Source organism: Elephantulus edwardii, unplaced genomic scaffold (genome assembly GCF_000299155.1).
Source record: "Elephantulus edwardii isolate Elephantulus edwardi_28Jun2011 unplaced genomic scaffold, EleEdw1.0 scaffold00138, whole genome shotgun sequence".
Lineage (NCBI taxonomy): Eukaryota > Metazoa > Chordata > Mammalia > Macroscelidea > Macroscelididae > Elephantulus > Elephantulus edwardii.
In genome coordinates this window covers 6767818-6784858 of record NW_006399888.1, presented here as the reverse complement: position 1 = coordinate 6784858, position 17041 = coordinate 6767818, and the positions used below count along the sequence as shown (strand labels likewise).

At 38.1% G+C, this 17041-nt stretch overlaps 1 protein-coding gene across 2 annotated transcripts in view; it reads right to left on the bottom strand.

Moving 5' to 3' along the window:
* PLCB1 (phospholipase C, beta 1 (phosphoinositide-specific)) overlaps positions 1-17041 on the bottom strand; it is a 920819-nt gene that overhangs the window by 246782 nt on the left and 656996 nt on the right. For both annotated transcript variants that reach the window (XM_006894240.1, XM_006894239.1), the window contains exons 8-9: positions 13316-13416; positions 9480-9646 (exon numbers count right to left, since the gene is read on the bottom strand). In XM_006894240.1, the coding sequence (XP_006894302.1) occupies positions 9480-9646; positions 13316-13416 (268 nt within the window). The remainder of the gene's footprint in view (positions 1-9479; positions 9647-13315; positions 13417-17041) is intronic.

The following is a 17041-nucleotide window of genomic DNA, read 5'->3' as shown; positions in this document are numbered from 1 at the left end:
CTCCTTGAAAATGAAGTAAAACCAAACTGTAGTAGCCTCAATATAGCTACTTTTGATGCTAATTTTATTCACTGCCTTTCTTCTAAAAGTCAAAGTGATAAAAAATGAGTGTCAGGAGACACAGTGTTCAATCTTTGATATCCATTGCCCTTTGTCTTGGCTGAGGCAAGGGGTATTGTGTATTTCCATGTTAAGCATTTTTATATGTGTTCATTGTAAACAATGCGACAAAGGAGCAGCATTAGCTGCTTTTGGGCCAATGAGGGCCATTTGAATTAAAAATAAACCTAACTCTCTTGAGAACAGTATCATCTGCCACAGATCTGAACTTACCCTTGGTGGAACCCAAACATTTGAACCCTTGACCTCAGGCTGCACAGAAACCCTGTGATTATTTAGAAACAATGAATAAATAATCAGAAGGAAAAATGCTTTCATTCTGGTGACATGCCAGTTACATCAGGACCACAGGATACTGAAGTTTTTCCACCAGTTCTTCCGCTTGTCCATCAGTCAGCTGAACTATTAGCAGCTATTGGCAACTTTAAGTTTTTGACCAAACTGAAAATTTTAAATTTAATTTTAGACAGTGTTTCATATGAAAACTGTATTAAATGTCTCTAAAAATAAACTCAGGGACATCTCTAGGGTGCTGAAGAGCAAGGATGCCACTCTAGAGACTAAGGTGTGCCTGATCCAGGCCATGTTCTTTGTAATTACTTGTTATGTTTCAGAAAGCTGGACAATGGCCAATGATGAAAGAAGAGGAATTGATGTCTTTGAGTTGTGGTTATAGCAGAGGATATTGAACACCCTTGCAAGGGTCCAGGGACAGCGCAGGAAAGGAAGACACTGGCACATAACTATGGTAATGGGGGTAAGTGTGTCACAGGCAGTGAGACTGGCTCAAGACAGAGCAGGGTTCAGAACTATTGTGCATAGGGTCGCTATGAGTTGTGGTTGACTTGACATCACATGACAACAGCAATAACAACACAAACGAGCCAACTATGCTAGCTTTATATATTATTTTGTTTGTACTTATTTCAAGATGAAAACATTTAGATATGAATGTGTATGTTATTATGTGCAATCCACTTGGGATCTGACTCACAGCAGATCCTGCAGGCATGTTCTCAGAGTCATTCTATGAAGCAAGCACAACCCTAATACCAAAACCATGGAAGGATATTACCAAGAAAGAAAACTACAGACCAATCTTTCTCATGAACATAGATGTAAAAACCCTTAAATTCCTAGCCAACAGAATTCAAAAGCACATAAAAAAAATAATTCATCATGACCAAGTGGGATTCATAACAGGCATCCAAGGATGGTTTAACATAGGAAAACAATCAACATAAATCACCATATTACCAAAGCAAATAACAGAAACATATGATCTTAGCAGTTGATGCAGAAAAGGCATTTGACGAAATCCAACAACCTTCCTGATAAAGACACTCAACAAAATTTGAATAGAATGAAATTTCCTCAAAATAGTGAAAAGGAGGAGTGGCATCCACTTCCATAATAGCCTGCCTCCAGAAACTCTATGAACCTGGAGAGAGGACCCATGGGTCCCTATGAGTCGCCTGTGAGTCGACGGCACTTAACAACAACAACAACATATATGCAAACCCCAGAGCTAACATCATTCTCAATGGAGAAGAACTATGGGAGGGGTTTTTAGAGGCTATAGATTGCACAGGAGGAGACTGACCACCTTTACCTCACAGAGTAGCTGGTGGATTCGAACCACTGCCTACCCACTAGGCCACTAGAGCTCTCCATTTATACACACACACACACACACACACACACACACACACACACACACACACACATATATTTATGCTTTATACATGTAGTTACATATGTATTTTTCATCTGGAACATTTTGAAACACATGCAGATAATGTGAAAGAATGTTTCTCAGATAGATGAGCCAGAGCCTGTGGCTCAGCCCAGGGAGACATGCTGATTTATTAATGCATGTAAACACTGGAGAAATGAACTAAAATGAAAGGGGGCAGAAAATAAATTACCACGTAATATTAAAGTTTTCTATTTAATTTATTATGTATCTGTTGGTCAGAATGTGTGAACTATTTACCTGACTGAAAATTTAAAAATTTGCCTTCTAAGGGAGCTCTGGTGGCCTAGTGGCAAAAAGCTGCACTACAACCCCACAGGTGTGTGGTTCGAATCCACCAGATGCTCTGCTGGAGAAGGAGGGACAGTCTCCTCCTGTACCAGTCAGATCTGATTTGGCAGTACACACATACACAAAAATAAGAATAAAAAGAATTTAAAAAAATCTTCCTTCTCAGAGCATCCTGTGGTGTGATCTAAGTCACGTGTCTCATGGCAAATTTATAATTGTTATTTTGAATAGAATTTTCATTTTGAGTATCATAAAAAGTGATACTGAATATTATTTTAAATATAAAGTCCATTGTGAATATTGTGTAAATAAAAACTATTTTTTTTCCATGGAGTCCCTGGGTGACATAACAGGGTGCACACTGGACTATGAGCGGGGAAGCTGGTGCACAGGCCTCACCTGGAGACACCCTGGAAGAAAGGCCTGGTGACTAAATACCAAATAGGCACACCCATCAAATCCAAGAACAGGTTCTCTGCAAAGGGGTCACCATGGACAAGAATTGGCTAGAGATCATCCATGTTCTGTATATTTTCTCCTGATTTATATTCATCATGTGATTTTGGAGTTTATGTGTAATCTTTGATAAACAGAAAGCACAAAAAAGAAATTTTTCTAAAGAAGATCAAAGTCAAATATCAAGTGTCATGAATTGCAAAAGAAAACTATTCTTATTTTTCTGGGGAAAAAAGACTAAACTTTTACTTCCAAAATAAAATTATTCTGGTGGTGTTGTTATGTACCACTGAGTCACTTATGATTTGACTCATAGTGAGTGTGTATAACAGCCCTATACCCTTCTCTATCCTGTGCCAATCTAACTGTCTCTGACACACCTCCCTGATTACCCTAGTCACTGAATCAATTAATCTCATCAAAAGTCTTCATTACTTTGGGGAAAAAATGATGAACTTTTACTTCCTAAAGAGTTTTCTTCACTCTAGAAACTTTTTACTCCTACAATTAAGATTTCCAAATTGCAATACTTTTCATGATGAGATAGAACAATCTTCTCTCATAATTGTCTGTATAAAATGAGCAGAAGAAAGAAAAGAACTTGGTGTGAAATACATCCACTTCTCATTTATCAGTCTGGTTATGTTCCAATGATGTGGCTATTCTGTAAAAATCTGTATTATAAAAAAATGGAGAATAATCACATCACATCACATCACATTCTACCACAAAAAGGAGGAGGATGAGGATGGTATCATTACATAATTTCCAAATTAAGTAATTATTAAATTATCAATCCACATCATCACATAGCTGTCAAGTTATAGCATTACACAATTGATAATTTTCATCATTACATGCCTGTAAATCACAGTGATCATGACCTCATCAAGTGACATAGAACCTTAACTCCCCCAGCCAGTGTTACTGCTGCTTTGTCCTTCAGCATTTACTGCCAGATGCAAAATCATCATATATAAGATTTCCCCCTCTGGCTGTAACTGTGAAATGCTGGATAAAAGGATAGGTGATGAATGAGGAATAAGTGTATTTCAAGTTCAACATCCTATTCCTTTTTTTTTCTTTTTTTCAATTTAAAAAATTTTATTCTATACTGGTTTACATACAAAGGTCCTGGAGTTCGTATACGTTGTTTTTTTCACACCAGATCTTTCCATTTTCCTTCACCCACCCCCTCCACCCCATATTCTTACTGGTATTTTTGTACTAGAAACTACATTTATGAATGAAAAATATGGGCTTTTTAAATGTAATTAATGTAGAACTACAAAAATTTAGAAAAGAATTACTGTCTGGGATTTCCATCTAAATGCACTTGCCTCTACTCTGGCCTCTTCATCCCCTGATGTATTCAAGGTCCTGACTCACGTTTCTTTGGTATGTAAGCTTGGTCAAGAAATGCGAGTGAGTGAAGGGGTAAGATGCTTCATGCTTCACTGCAATCCCGAAGGCATGGAATTCGAATCCATCAGCTGCTCCATGGGAGAAAGATGGGCAATCTCCTTCTCTGTGATTAAACTACCTCTGGAAACCTGCTGAAGGATCAGTAATGGGGTGGTTCTCACTCAACAGTACACCACCACGACAACAACATCTCTTTGCTAGAATGTCTCTAGCACATGGTCCTTGAAAGCAATTCAGTACAAATGGTATGTGGCTAAGATAGTCAGTTGTTAATCAAAGGTCACTAGCCCAAATTCTTCAGTCACTCAGAGGAAATGAAATAAGCCAATCTACTTTTGAAAAGATTGTTGTTTTTGTTGTGTGCCATCGAGTCACATATAACTCATAGTGACCCTGTGTATCAGAGCTCTGAGCCCTGCCCTGTCCTGAGACAACCTCACTGACTCTGACACACCTAATCCCACCGCTCTAGTTATGGTGTCAACCCATCTTATCTGTGGTCTTCCTCTCTTGCACCATTCTCCACCCTTTCAAGCATGATGTCATTCTCGAAGGACTCATCCTTCCTGGCCATGCGCCCAAAGTATTTGAGATAGAGCTTCAAAATCCTTGTCTGCAAGGAGAAACTTGGTTTCCATCCTCTCCAAAACAGAACTATTTGTTTCCCTGTTGGTCCATGATATGTTCAATACTCTTCTCCAGAACTACAACTCAAAGGCATCAATTCTTCTTTTGTCACCTGTAATCACTTTCCAGCTCTCTGATGCCTAGCATGCAATTGTGAAGACCATGACCTTGATCAGGTGCACTTTAGTCTCTAGACTGACATCATTGCTCCTCAGCACTCTGGAGAGGTTCCTGACAGCAGACTTCCCCAGTGCAATTCATCTTTAGATTTCTTGACTGCTAGTGCCAAGAGTGTTGACAGTGGAGCTAAGTAAGTTGAAATTGCTAACAAACTCAGTCTCTATCATGGTGCTGCCAATTGGCCCAGTGGTGAGAATCTTCTTGATCTTCTCCATATTGAAGGCTACCGTCTTTGATTTCTGAAGCAAATGTTTTAGATCCTTCTCAGTGTTGGCAAGCAAGGTTGTATCATCAGCATAATGTAGAGATTGCAGAGATTACTGAAGATATTATAACCTTGGAACCACTATGGAGCAGTTCAACTTGGTCCTACAGGATCACATGGCTTGGAATCAACTCGAAGGCAGTGGTATGGGGATTCTGCTGTTGCTGTTTCTCTTTGATTCTTCCATGAATCATCATGGCAGGAAGAAATAGCTTCATCATTGAACTTAACTCCTGTACGTTCTCTGTCTTCTTCAGCCTCCATATTCAAAGGCAGCTCCCAGATCAGCAACATCAGCATCAATCAGGATCTTGCCAGAAATGCTGAAACTCAAGCCCTGAACTCAGATCCAGAGTCAGCACCACATTTTAAACCAGATTCCAAGGTGATTCGTGCCCTCTTTAGAGTATGAACAGAATTGTGTGGACATTTTACTATTTACATTCATACCTTATTTTGTGTTGTGTATATGAAAGCCACGACAGGCACTGACCTTCTCTCCATTTTGGTTCCACTCCACATCCCTTTGCCTTTCACTAAAGATTTACTGAGCATAAAAGCATGAAAATAGTGGGTTTGCTTTTTAGTCTCAGTTTGCAAAGCTAGAACATCAGATATTATTACTTTGCCTCCTCCATTATGTGTTAAAGAGTCCTGGTGGTGTACTGTGTTATGTTTTGTGCTGCTGACTAAAAGGTCAGTGGTTCTAATCTACTAGTTGCTCTCCAGGAGAAAGATAAAGCCACTTCCTCCTGTAAAGACTTATAGTCTTGGAAACCCAACGGAGAATTATCATTAGTTGGAATCCATGAGGGCTGTAAATTTGGGAGCTTTTATTAATTGGCTTGCTTGTTGAATATTATTCAGCTTCCTTCAAATAATGATGACCATTCGGGCCATTTACTGAATGCTTATTGTACAAGGATTTCCTCTTCATGGACATTCCTTATAGTGGAAGTGACTTACCAAGGTTGTTTGTAACTTGGCAGTTTGTTTCTCCTTGACTCAAGAATTGGAAATCCTCCCAGGAGGAGCTTAAAAGAGAAAGGACCCTAGAACAGGTGCAAGCAGCCAGACCTGCCAAACTGGCAGTCATGTCCCCTGGGCTGACAGAAGGTGCACTGTGTGTGCTAGCAGGCAATGGCTGGACTTCAATGCCCCTATGACTGCCATGTGCAGTGACAGACCAGATGAGGCTTTGGTGGGGACGGAGCATAGAGACCAGCAGACTCTACTGCTGAATGAAAAATTAGGGCACAAATGCTTTACGTAAAGGATCAGATCCAACCAGCACTGTACCGCTAAAGGACTTCATTATGAGCAGATGCATTTTCTAGAACTTGAGGGAACAAAAGAAAGCCAAAGATCCAGCAATCTTTTGACATCATAAGAAAAAGTAACCAGAAATACTTGCAGTATTAAAATAATCACTTGCACTCCAAAGCAGTGAGACATAAATTAACATTAAATCAGCCTCTTGAAAGTGCCAGACACTCCTAAGTTCTTTGCAGATATTATCAAATTCTCAACAAATCAATACAAAACTTCTTCCTATTATTTTTGCACATGTAGTTAACTAGGGCAAAGAAGAGGGAGTCCCGGTGGCTTAGTAATAAGGAACCATGTTCTCAACTCAGAGGTATCCAGTTTGAATCCATCAGTTTCTTTTTGGGAGAAAGATGGGCAGTCTTTTTCCCTGTGATTTACTGCCTCTGAAAACACCCTAGGGGTGAGCTATGGGTCGGATCTACCTCAATGGTATACATCAACAACAAGGCAGAAAAGGTTAAGCACTTTATTCAAGACCATACAACTAATATGCAGTCAATTCTACCTTTTAAACAAATAATTAGGCTTGAAACTCCATGGGTGTACCTGCTATTTCTGCTGTGTTTAAGGCAAACTGAGGCTTCATGATCAATTTCATCCAGAGTTACAGAAAATAAGAAAGTTGTCATTTTCAAGGCTTTGAATAGATTCAGACCAGCTCAGTTATGACTTATGAAACAATAGTGGAATGAACTAGAATTTTTAAAAGGTGGGTGAACTGGAACACTAATTGGGAAACATTATAGGCTGAAGTCATGCTGTATAGTTAATACCCCATTTAGCAAACAGGGGCAGTGTGCACACGGTCAGCAGTTAAGTCTCTTGACCAGCTAAGTTGAAAACAATGGTGTGTGGCTCAAAGACAGTGGTCATTGCTTTGGACATTTACGGCCCAACATAATCTAGTCCATTCTGGTTAGTATTTCCAGATCACTGAAATTTGAAAAATTTGGATCCATTCCAGTTTCACTTTGCTGGCAAGACTGATCAAGTCTGAAGTCTTGTTGTTATATTTACTACTTATTCTTTTAATTTTTGTTGTTGATTGACTTTGAGATGAGCACAACTCACAGCGACCCTTTAGAAAGGCCTGAAGCCTTTCTATTAACTATCAATATTTATCCAAGTTCAGAGTTTCCGGAGGCATGTTGTTCAGGAATTGGAAGCCACTCCTGCCTCCATTCTTTTAATAGATTTAAATTACTATGTGCCCCATTTTGAATATGGAATTTATACCAACTAATCTTGGAGCAAAGAAACATCATTTAATTTTGATTAGAATCAAAATTGGATCTCCAGGAGTATAGCAGCTTAGTAATAACCTCCTTTGTAGCCTTTACTTTTTCAAAGTCATCAAGTGTGATGTATGGATATTTCATGTGTCAGCTGAGGAATGGGCCATCAGCAGTGTGGTGTGACAGGAGGAGAAAAGGGCAAAGGTGAGGCTTTAGAAGGTCCCCCCCTAGCTCCCTCCACCACCCCGCTCCGGCTTCAGACAAAAGCTTTCTGTCTTCCTGATGTCACAGACGTCAAGAGTGATCAGTTTTAGAAGTGATGTTAGATTTGTTAAAGGGGCTGTATTACTATATTAGTTATTTCTGGAGAAGTGGTGCTTCCCAAAGGGAATTGCCAAGTCAGCCCAAACAAATCCTTAATCTTCTTCATGAGCTGCTGTCTAATGAATGATAAGGAGACATCACCTTCAACAATTAATAAGGTAAATCACTGTCAACAAAAGCCGTAAGAATCCTGTTTGGAAGAGAAGGTGAACACTCATAAATTGTGGTGAATTGTATGCTCCTAAGATTGCATAAGAAAGGCTTCTTAAGAGGTTTTCTTGTTCTGAGTGGCTCATAACTTCTGTCTTTAGTAGAATTTTGCAATTCAAGATCACTGTATAATAGTAGGTTTAGAGGAGCAAGGCTGACAATCCAAGACACTTCCTTGGGTAAATATTTTCTCTTCGCTGACCAGTCACTGAAGTAGCAAAGATTTGACAGCAACAACAAAAGAGAGAAGCTTGAATATAACATTACAAACTAAGAAAATTTATAAATCCTAGACTACTCACATATGGAACAAAATTATTTAGAAGATTAATCCGAGCAAAAGCACCAAGTGTTAAAAAAGACTTGATCCATTTTTATGATAACCATTCTAATTAATGACTGTAGTCTTGTTGGAGCTATTTTTATCACTTTATAAATTGCCTGTACACTAAGATGCAGCTTATTTCTTCTTAATGATTGGTTAATTGTGCTTTACCTTCCTCCCTTCGGCATACCTAGGCAATTTATAATAACCTCAGAGAGAAACTAATTTCCATCCAGATAAAAATCCAGTCTTGGGTAAGAAAACACAGTTGAAAGCTTTGCTCGGAGAAAATAATACAACACATAATTAAATCTCTGCTCTCTTATTTTCTCTTATGAGCCAAAAATACAAATTTCGGAATAATTCCTAAGCATCATAGAGTTGCTTTTCTGACATCAAAAGTTAGACTAAAATTGCCTTTTATTAAAAAATGAAATTATTTACATAGAAATTAAAACTACAGGATATTATCCTAGGGGAAAAACTCATCAGTCAATGTGAGCTTCAGTAAAATAAGGTTTTAAAGGAAAAAAATATATTCAATTCAGTCTTATAGAGGTAGAACCTTTTGAGGCTATTTTAAGAAACAAGCTTAAAAGAGTACTCTCCAATTCATAACAAATTTCCTGTCTGCAAATGACAAATTCAGTAACTACATCAATTTAAGATAAAACAAATGATGGGAAAATTAAAACAAAACAAAACAAAACAAAACAAAACACCCCAACAAACCAATGTAATATGCAGGGATAGATAGAAGAAAATCACACACCCAAGTAAAACAATAATAGTAACAGATTATGTTGAACCACTGTAAGACAGAAAGGAAATTGACCAAAATAATCCTGCTGTCCGTCACCAAGTTCCAGGGTGTGACTCATTTACTCAGAAGCAAAGGTTCCCTTACAGTATCAGTGGAGAGCAAAGCGTACTGACCTTTTTTGGCGAGGCTACTGTTGGGTTCATATTTCTCGATCAGAACTTGCACTTGCTCTTGTTTTAAAGGTGGATAAAGGATTTCATTTAGGCGGGGATCTCGCTGCTTAAGGTTGATAAAATCCATCATCTGATCAACAGTCAGGTATGGTTTGCTTTTGGCACCACTAAAACAAACAAACAAACAAACACACAAGAAAATCAGAAGGTATTCTACAAAATTCCTTTCATCTATATGGAATTATATTCTGACCTATCAATTTAAAGACTAAGATGGACCTGACCCAAGTCATAGTGTTTTCAATTGCTTCCTATGTATCTAACAGTTGGACAATGAAAAGGGAAGACAGAAAGAATGGATGCCTCTCAATTGTGGTAATGGTAAACAGTAGTGAATATCTCACGGATTGCTTAAAGAATAAACACATCCACATTGGAGGAAGTACGAACAGAGGGCTCCTTAGAGGAAAGGATGGTGTGACTTCATCAAATACTTTGAACATATGATCAGTAGAGTCCAGTCTTTGGCAAAGGAATATCATGCTGGGAAATGTCAGGGAAAGAGAAAGATCTTTTAAGAGATGGATTAACCAAGTGATTTTAAAAATGAGCTAGAACATAGTAGAAATTGTGAGGATGGTACAAGATAGGACAAGGTTCAAGTCTGCTGTTCACAGGGTTGCTATGACTTGTAGTCGACACAATAGCACCTAATAACAATAATATAAACAGTGCAAGTCTGAAAACCCACTGGAGGGCCAGCTATGAGTCAGTTCCAATTTGGCGGCACACAGCAACAACCACCACCAACGTAAGATACGTTTGAGCTATAACCAACTACACTTATAATTGTTCGGCTTACTGCTGATGTTTTATTTTTTTTTTTAATGCCAACAGTATCTTATTGTTAGTCAACAATGCTTTGTGTGAAGTAGGGAATGATGCATTTTAAATGTTATAGAAACATCTAAATTATAAATTATCACACTGACTAATTTTCTACCTTTGAGTTATTTAATATGTTATTGTTTCACTTCCAAATCTATGCTTCTCCTTTGCCTCTTATGTCACTATCACTGGCACTGGTTTTGCTGCTCTGGGGAATCATGACATATTTCACAGCATTTCCAAAATAAAGTCAGATAGAAAGGTAACTCCAATAAACATAATGCCCTAAAATATAATACTTTTAAACTATTTTCAATGCTGTAAACATATTTCATCCAGTTTTTCTCAGTCTTAGGGCATTATGTTTATCATAAGAGTACAGAATGAGGGTTTCAGAGTGGATTATAATTGGGGTTGGGAGTGTGGTTGGGGGATGTGGGAGGGGATTATGTACCAATGAGGGAGTTTTTCTTTTGCTTTTGAAGGAGAGGAGCAAAGGGGTGGGGTGTGGGGGGAGAGGGGTGGACGGGGAGAAGGGTGCAACAATGAATGAATAGAATTCCAAAATCTCTGTAGATGTCCATTGAAATGAAAAATAAATACATGAAAAAAATGAAAAAAAAAAAACCCAAAATGCCATTATTAAATCATATTATGTTTTGTGAGTAGTTATCTATTTAATGAGATGGATGCATTTCCATATTTTATAAAAATAAAGGAATAATTTATGATACAAAAAAAGAAAGGTAACTCCGTATACTAACATGGCATATGATGCATGAGATGAGATCAAAACATACAATGTTAGATGATAAACTCTTTGCTTTTAAAATAGGAAAAGGTTACATTCAAATGGCTAGGAGGTATAGGCTAGCCCATATATAAACCAGTAATAGATTTTTTTAATTATTGTTAACTACAAGGCTGAAAATCTCTGGTGGTTCAACTCCACCGATGGTTCCAGTCCACCAGTGGCTCCAGTAATTTACAGTCTTGGAAACCTGATGGGGAGTTGCCATAAGTTGGAACAAACTCTATAGCATTGATGTTGAGCTAGAACAAGCCTTACAATAGTCATGCTGAGCTTGAGCTTTGATGTAGCGTTTGATGCATCATTATAAATCTAGAAGCACTGGAGCCTTCTGTACAAGAGACATGAAATATACACTGTGTGTGGGAAGCTGCTGTGTTCGCTAGCTCTGGTTATGTGTACCTCTCTCATGACAGTCAAACAAGTGTTGAGGACTTTCATTCACAGGGTTGCTATGAGTTGCCTATGACCTGATGGCAGTTAACAACAATAACATCAACACAGAGAGAGATCAGCTGGCCCAGTGGAATGAAAGTGATGCTGCCAAGCCAAAGGTGGGTGACTAATCTGCAGCCCTCATACCTGTTTTTCATTATTTTTGTTCAAACATTCTTCTAGGTCGTATAGCCCTGGTGTGTCTACTTGCTGTACAGAGGTAACTAGTGGTTGCTGTGAAGCTGAACACTGTGACACTGATGTGTCAAATGCATTAATGATTACCTGTAGTGGACAGTGTTTGGTGGAGCTCCCCAATTAAAACAAGCTTGAAAGCAGGAGTAGCACCCACTTCCATAGATAGCTTGACTCCAGAAACCCTATGAACCTGGAGAATGGATGAAAGTCATGCAAGTGTTGAGGACTTTCGTTCATAGGGTTGCTATGAGTTGCCTACGACTCGATGGCACTTAATGACAATAACAATAACCTTTTGAGAACATACATGTATATGTGGTCAGATGTTGCCTAAATCATGTAACACAGGACATGATTGTACATCTTTCTGGGAGGACATTAAAGGGAAATGCATACTAATGAAACGGGAAATAATGCTGAGTTAGGCAAACATGCTCCAAGTATTCAGTCAACATAATCTGATAGAAGAGTTTGGTGGAAAACACATTAAACATGGTGAGGATGCCAAATTTAGAGTGTGGCATTGCCAACGTGGGCAGCTCATCATCATTTGACACATTGCCACTGAACTGAACCAACCCATAGTGACCCCGCCTCCCCACCCACGGGGAGTCCTTTAGCAGTAAGTCATGTGGAAGGAAACTGACCATCTTTTTATTTCAGAGCAGCTAAGGTATTTGAACTGCTGATCTTTGAGATTACAGTGTAACTCCATGCCCACAAGGCCATCGAGTTTTCCTAAGACATAGACACACACAAAAAATGGGGACCAATAAATCATAAATTAATGAGTTTTGAAGAAGAAAGAAATGTCTGAGGTGGGAGTAAGCAGGGTTGAAAGAATGAGGAAAAGGAAGGCCAGAAGTTGTTAAAAATGTCACAGTCAAAGGATCAAATGGAGTATTTTTAAAACTAAATTTGGGACTCCAGCTGCTTGAAATCATGGAGCCATACACCGAACATATTCTACAGTTGATGGACAAATTTGGGAATCATGAGATGTTACTGGGAAAGATGTGAAGAAACAAAACAAACAGGCAGACAATTCTCATCTTCTGGCTAGAAATGCCAATTGTATTCTAAAAATAATAGCGATGATCTAGAACTTGCCATATGGGGAGTTATTCCCACAACTGACAAGGTGCACACAGTGTCTACCACTTCTGCATATTTTCATGATTTGTGCATTTTTACATACAGAAGCTTCAGTGACCTAGTAGCAAGGAGTCACACTGTCTATTCGTCTCAGACTCTTCGAACCACTCAGAGTCACCAGAGGAGCCTAAAACAATACTCAGCAGTAAATCACAGCAAATCCTGCTCATTAAAGGAGGGGTTGAACGCCGGGAACAAGGATAGGTGATCATCTTCAACAGAGTTCTACCAGAACCCTGCCCTCATACAACGTGTCCCTGGGTCATTACCTCTTCCTCTGCTACTGCTCTAAATTCCTCCCTCTACTCTGGCAAGCCCTCTCAATGTTAGTTAAAACCTGTTTTCTTACAATTCGGAAAAGATGTTATCAATTTCAGGTCGAGGGCAAAGATTGTTCAGGAAAACTCTGTACACTTCTGGAGTGAAATCCTCTTGAGGTATGGATTCATTCTGTAAAATACAAGAGAAGTGTCAGTGAATGATCTTTCACTTCCTCACCTCTCTCTTCACCTGCTTTCTTTCTCCATCTTCCTGCCTTTTCTCCCTGTCTCTCTTCCTTCCTCTCACTTCCCTCAGTTTACCTGCTTTCCTTCCTTCTTCCGGAACAGCAGGCTGTTCACTTAGGCTAACTCCCTGAGACCAAAATCAGAGTTAAGTATGAACATATGCTCTGGAGTTTAAAAAGGTTTATATTTTGTTGTATTTTCACTTTAGTTTTAAGTTGAGGATGCTGTTTCTGATTAAAAAAAATAAAAAAGTGAATACCAATCTCCTAAAAACATTTTCTAGAATAAGTTAGACCTATGGAAAATCCAAAACAATAACTGTTTAGCAGATATTAAAAATTTTCTTTTATATTGGTTTGCATATCAAATTTGTATATCATTTCATTCATGTATGTTGTGTTTCACATGATCATTCATATATATTGTATTTTATAAAATTAATCACCATGATCTATGTCTATTATTAACCAGTCTTTTCAGGGCTCCACTGAACCTTTCCTTATGCCTTTGCCCCTCCCTCTGCCCCCCTGCACTGTCATCCCCTCCCCACACTGCTCTTCTGCCTACCTCCCCTTCCCCTTTTGGACTTGGATAATTAGTAAGATATTTAGCAGATTTTTGAACAAATAAGAGTAAAACACCTAGAGACAGCCACTATCAAAATGCTAATATAAATTCCAATTTTATGTCATTATTTCCAAATAATGTTTCTTCTGGCTTAAATAATCTGACAAATTGTAAAGCAGTTTTCATAAATAGGACAGTCATTATTTTCTCTTGGCCTTATTGTTTGGGAGGCACGTCATGTGTTGGAAGAACCACTTCTCTGACTAATTCTTCTGTTTGGTTGGGCTGCCATGGAGACCGGAAGTGAGTAGTCAAGCCTTTGTTAACAGGAAGGCCATTTTTCATGCTGTTTTCCTGTTTCAGGTGTGTGTCTGTATGTTTATATTTATTTTCAAGGTCTTAAACGTAAAACATCCTTCCTTTGACTATATTCATACATTTTTTTGCAGTGCACATTTATAGAAAAAAAAAAGTCTAAAACTTATTATCCAGGTTATTGCCTGGAATTTTCTACAGCATGCCAAGAGATAAGAGATCTTAGCTCACCTCTTGGCTTCGAACAGGATCCCCATATTGTGATGAAAAAAAATTACTCTATTTCATTTTCTACTAGCTCCACTTACAGAAAAAGCAAAAATCTATTTTGCAATTCATTTTTTCAAAAGATTCTTTTGAGATAAGCAAAGAACACAGAAAGACACTAAGTGTGATGGATGCCACCAGCAGGTTTCGTTACTTGGACACCAGCTTTGAAATCATGAGCATAAGATACGAGGTCAAGAACAATAGAAGACTCCCATGGATTGTTTCCTTGTTCTGCCACTAATAAAATCGAGGCACGTATAGCCTGTTAACAGGAGTTTGAATTTCCATTTCATTTTCAAAAATGTAAATGTCACGGGTCAGTGAAGTCCTTCTCCTACGTTAACCATCCTTACTTTTTAAACAGGTGGAATGATGAGGTCAGATTGTAAGGGAGATGTGGAAAGAATTCCCTTCTTTCATGCAAAGACCTAGGTTTAAGTCCTCGTCACTTAATTCCTCCTGGAGTGCAGGTTTGCTTGTAGCTATGAGGGTGAACAGGCTGCAGAAGAGCTGTCAGATGGGCTAGGAAAAAAGACCTGGCAATCTACTTCTCAAACCCAGCCAACAGAACTGTGGCTCACAACCTTTGTGCAAGAGGGAAGATCTGAGAGCCTTTACCACATCCTTGTCTAGCTGAGTGGCATCGAGAAGGATTTGAAAATCAACGATAATACTTTACCTACTAAATCAAGTGAATCTGATTTTATAACCCCATGTATATCCTCTAAGTCTTTCTATTAAATAGAGCTTACCGTTTCTCAATTCCCCAACTATCTTAGTACATGTGCAAATAGATTTTATCTTATGATATCTACAATGACTCTTTTCTTTTATTGATCTTTCTTCCTACTTAGTTTAAAATATCTTCCTCTGGAAAACCTTTACTTCTATCCAGACTAGGTTTTATCTTCCATGTCTGCTCCCACCTCACATTCACATATAAGATGTTTCCACACATGTAACCTTGTTGTATTCTCTGCAAACTTGCTCCACAGAAGCTAGTCTCTATGTGCTGTTTGCTGCTCTCTCTCTAGTATTTAACACAGGCACTCATTTTATTAGATGAATGAATAAAATTTTTAATGAATGTAATTTACAATGGTTTATAAATTATAATGAATAGAATTAATAAATTAAATTTATAAACAAGGTATAATTTTACAGTGAGAACTTTTGTGTTGTATACTTTCTTACTCTACCATGACTTAAAAGATCAAAGTCATCTACATGACCTAGAGACATAATTTCTACAAACAATGTTTTATTGACACTCTAGCCATTATTTTCTTACCAGGTGGAATTAGGAATAATTACTTAAGGGGATAATTTATTGAAATACTCTTAAAAAATGCATTCTTCCTATTCTCAGATGGATTTTGGCACAAAACCAAAAAAAATAAGAGAAACATTTCAAACAAGTTTGTTTACTTTCTCTAAGTTTTCTCTTTCCCAGGTGGACTAGCAAGGATGGAGTCAGCGGGGGGGTGGGGGGTGGGGGGGGAAAGGTGAGACAAATTTTGTAGAATGAAGTTGAAATGAGCAGCACTGAAAACTGTAAAAATTACAGAGAGGGTATTTAGCGAAAATATAATTAATGACATTTTTAACAAAACTGTAATTCACAAACACAAAGTTAATTCATACATCCTGTCCTTTTTTCAAATTTATTATTAATTTCAATGAAATTTACAGAGACTTTGGATTTCCATTCATTTATTGTTGCACTTTTCTCCCCTCCCAATCCTCCCTGCTAGTACACTACCCTCTTGGAAAAGTAAAAGAAAATTCTTTCATTGTTTTACAATCCCTCCCCCTATGTTCATTCCACCATGCAGCCTTCACTCTGGACTCCTGTCATGACAAAAATACCTAATCACATATGCCTTTTAAGCAGTTTTCTCCCTCTTCTGTTTCAATGCAATATATATAATTGAACCCATCTTTCTCAGTCTCCCCCCAACCCCGAGGTCAGTCCTGTTTTACAACAGTGGCACCATGTAGTATTTGTCCTTTTGTGATCAAGATTCCTTACTCAGCTTAATGTCCTCCAGGGTCACCCATTTTGAATAATATTGCATGAGTTTTTGTCCTTTTGAATCTCATGACTTGGTGAAGTAGATGGCACTGATTAATTTCTCCTGTCAACCAATAGATATTCTCTATCTGCAGTATGCTGTGTGTCATATAATACTAAATTAAAAAAAAAACACTAACTGCTATTAAGTTTATTCTGACTCATAGCAATCCTGTGGGGCAGAGTAGAATTATAAAAGATTGACAAGATTTCTATTATAAAACTGTAGTAGATTCCCAAGGCTATAAATCTTTATGGAAGCTGGCTGTCTCATCTTTCTCCCAAAGTGTTCTTGGTGGGTTCAAACCATAAACCTTTTCTTCTGCAGCTAAAAGCACTGACC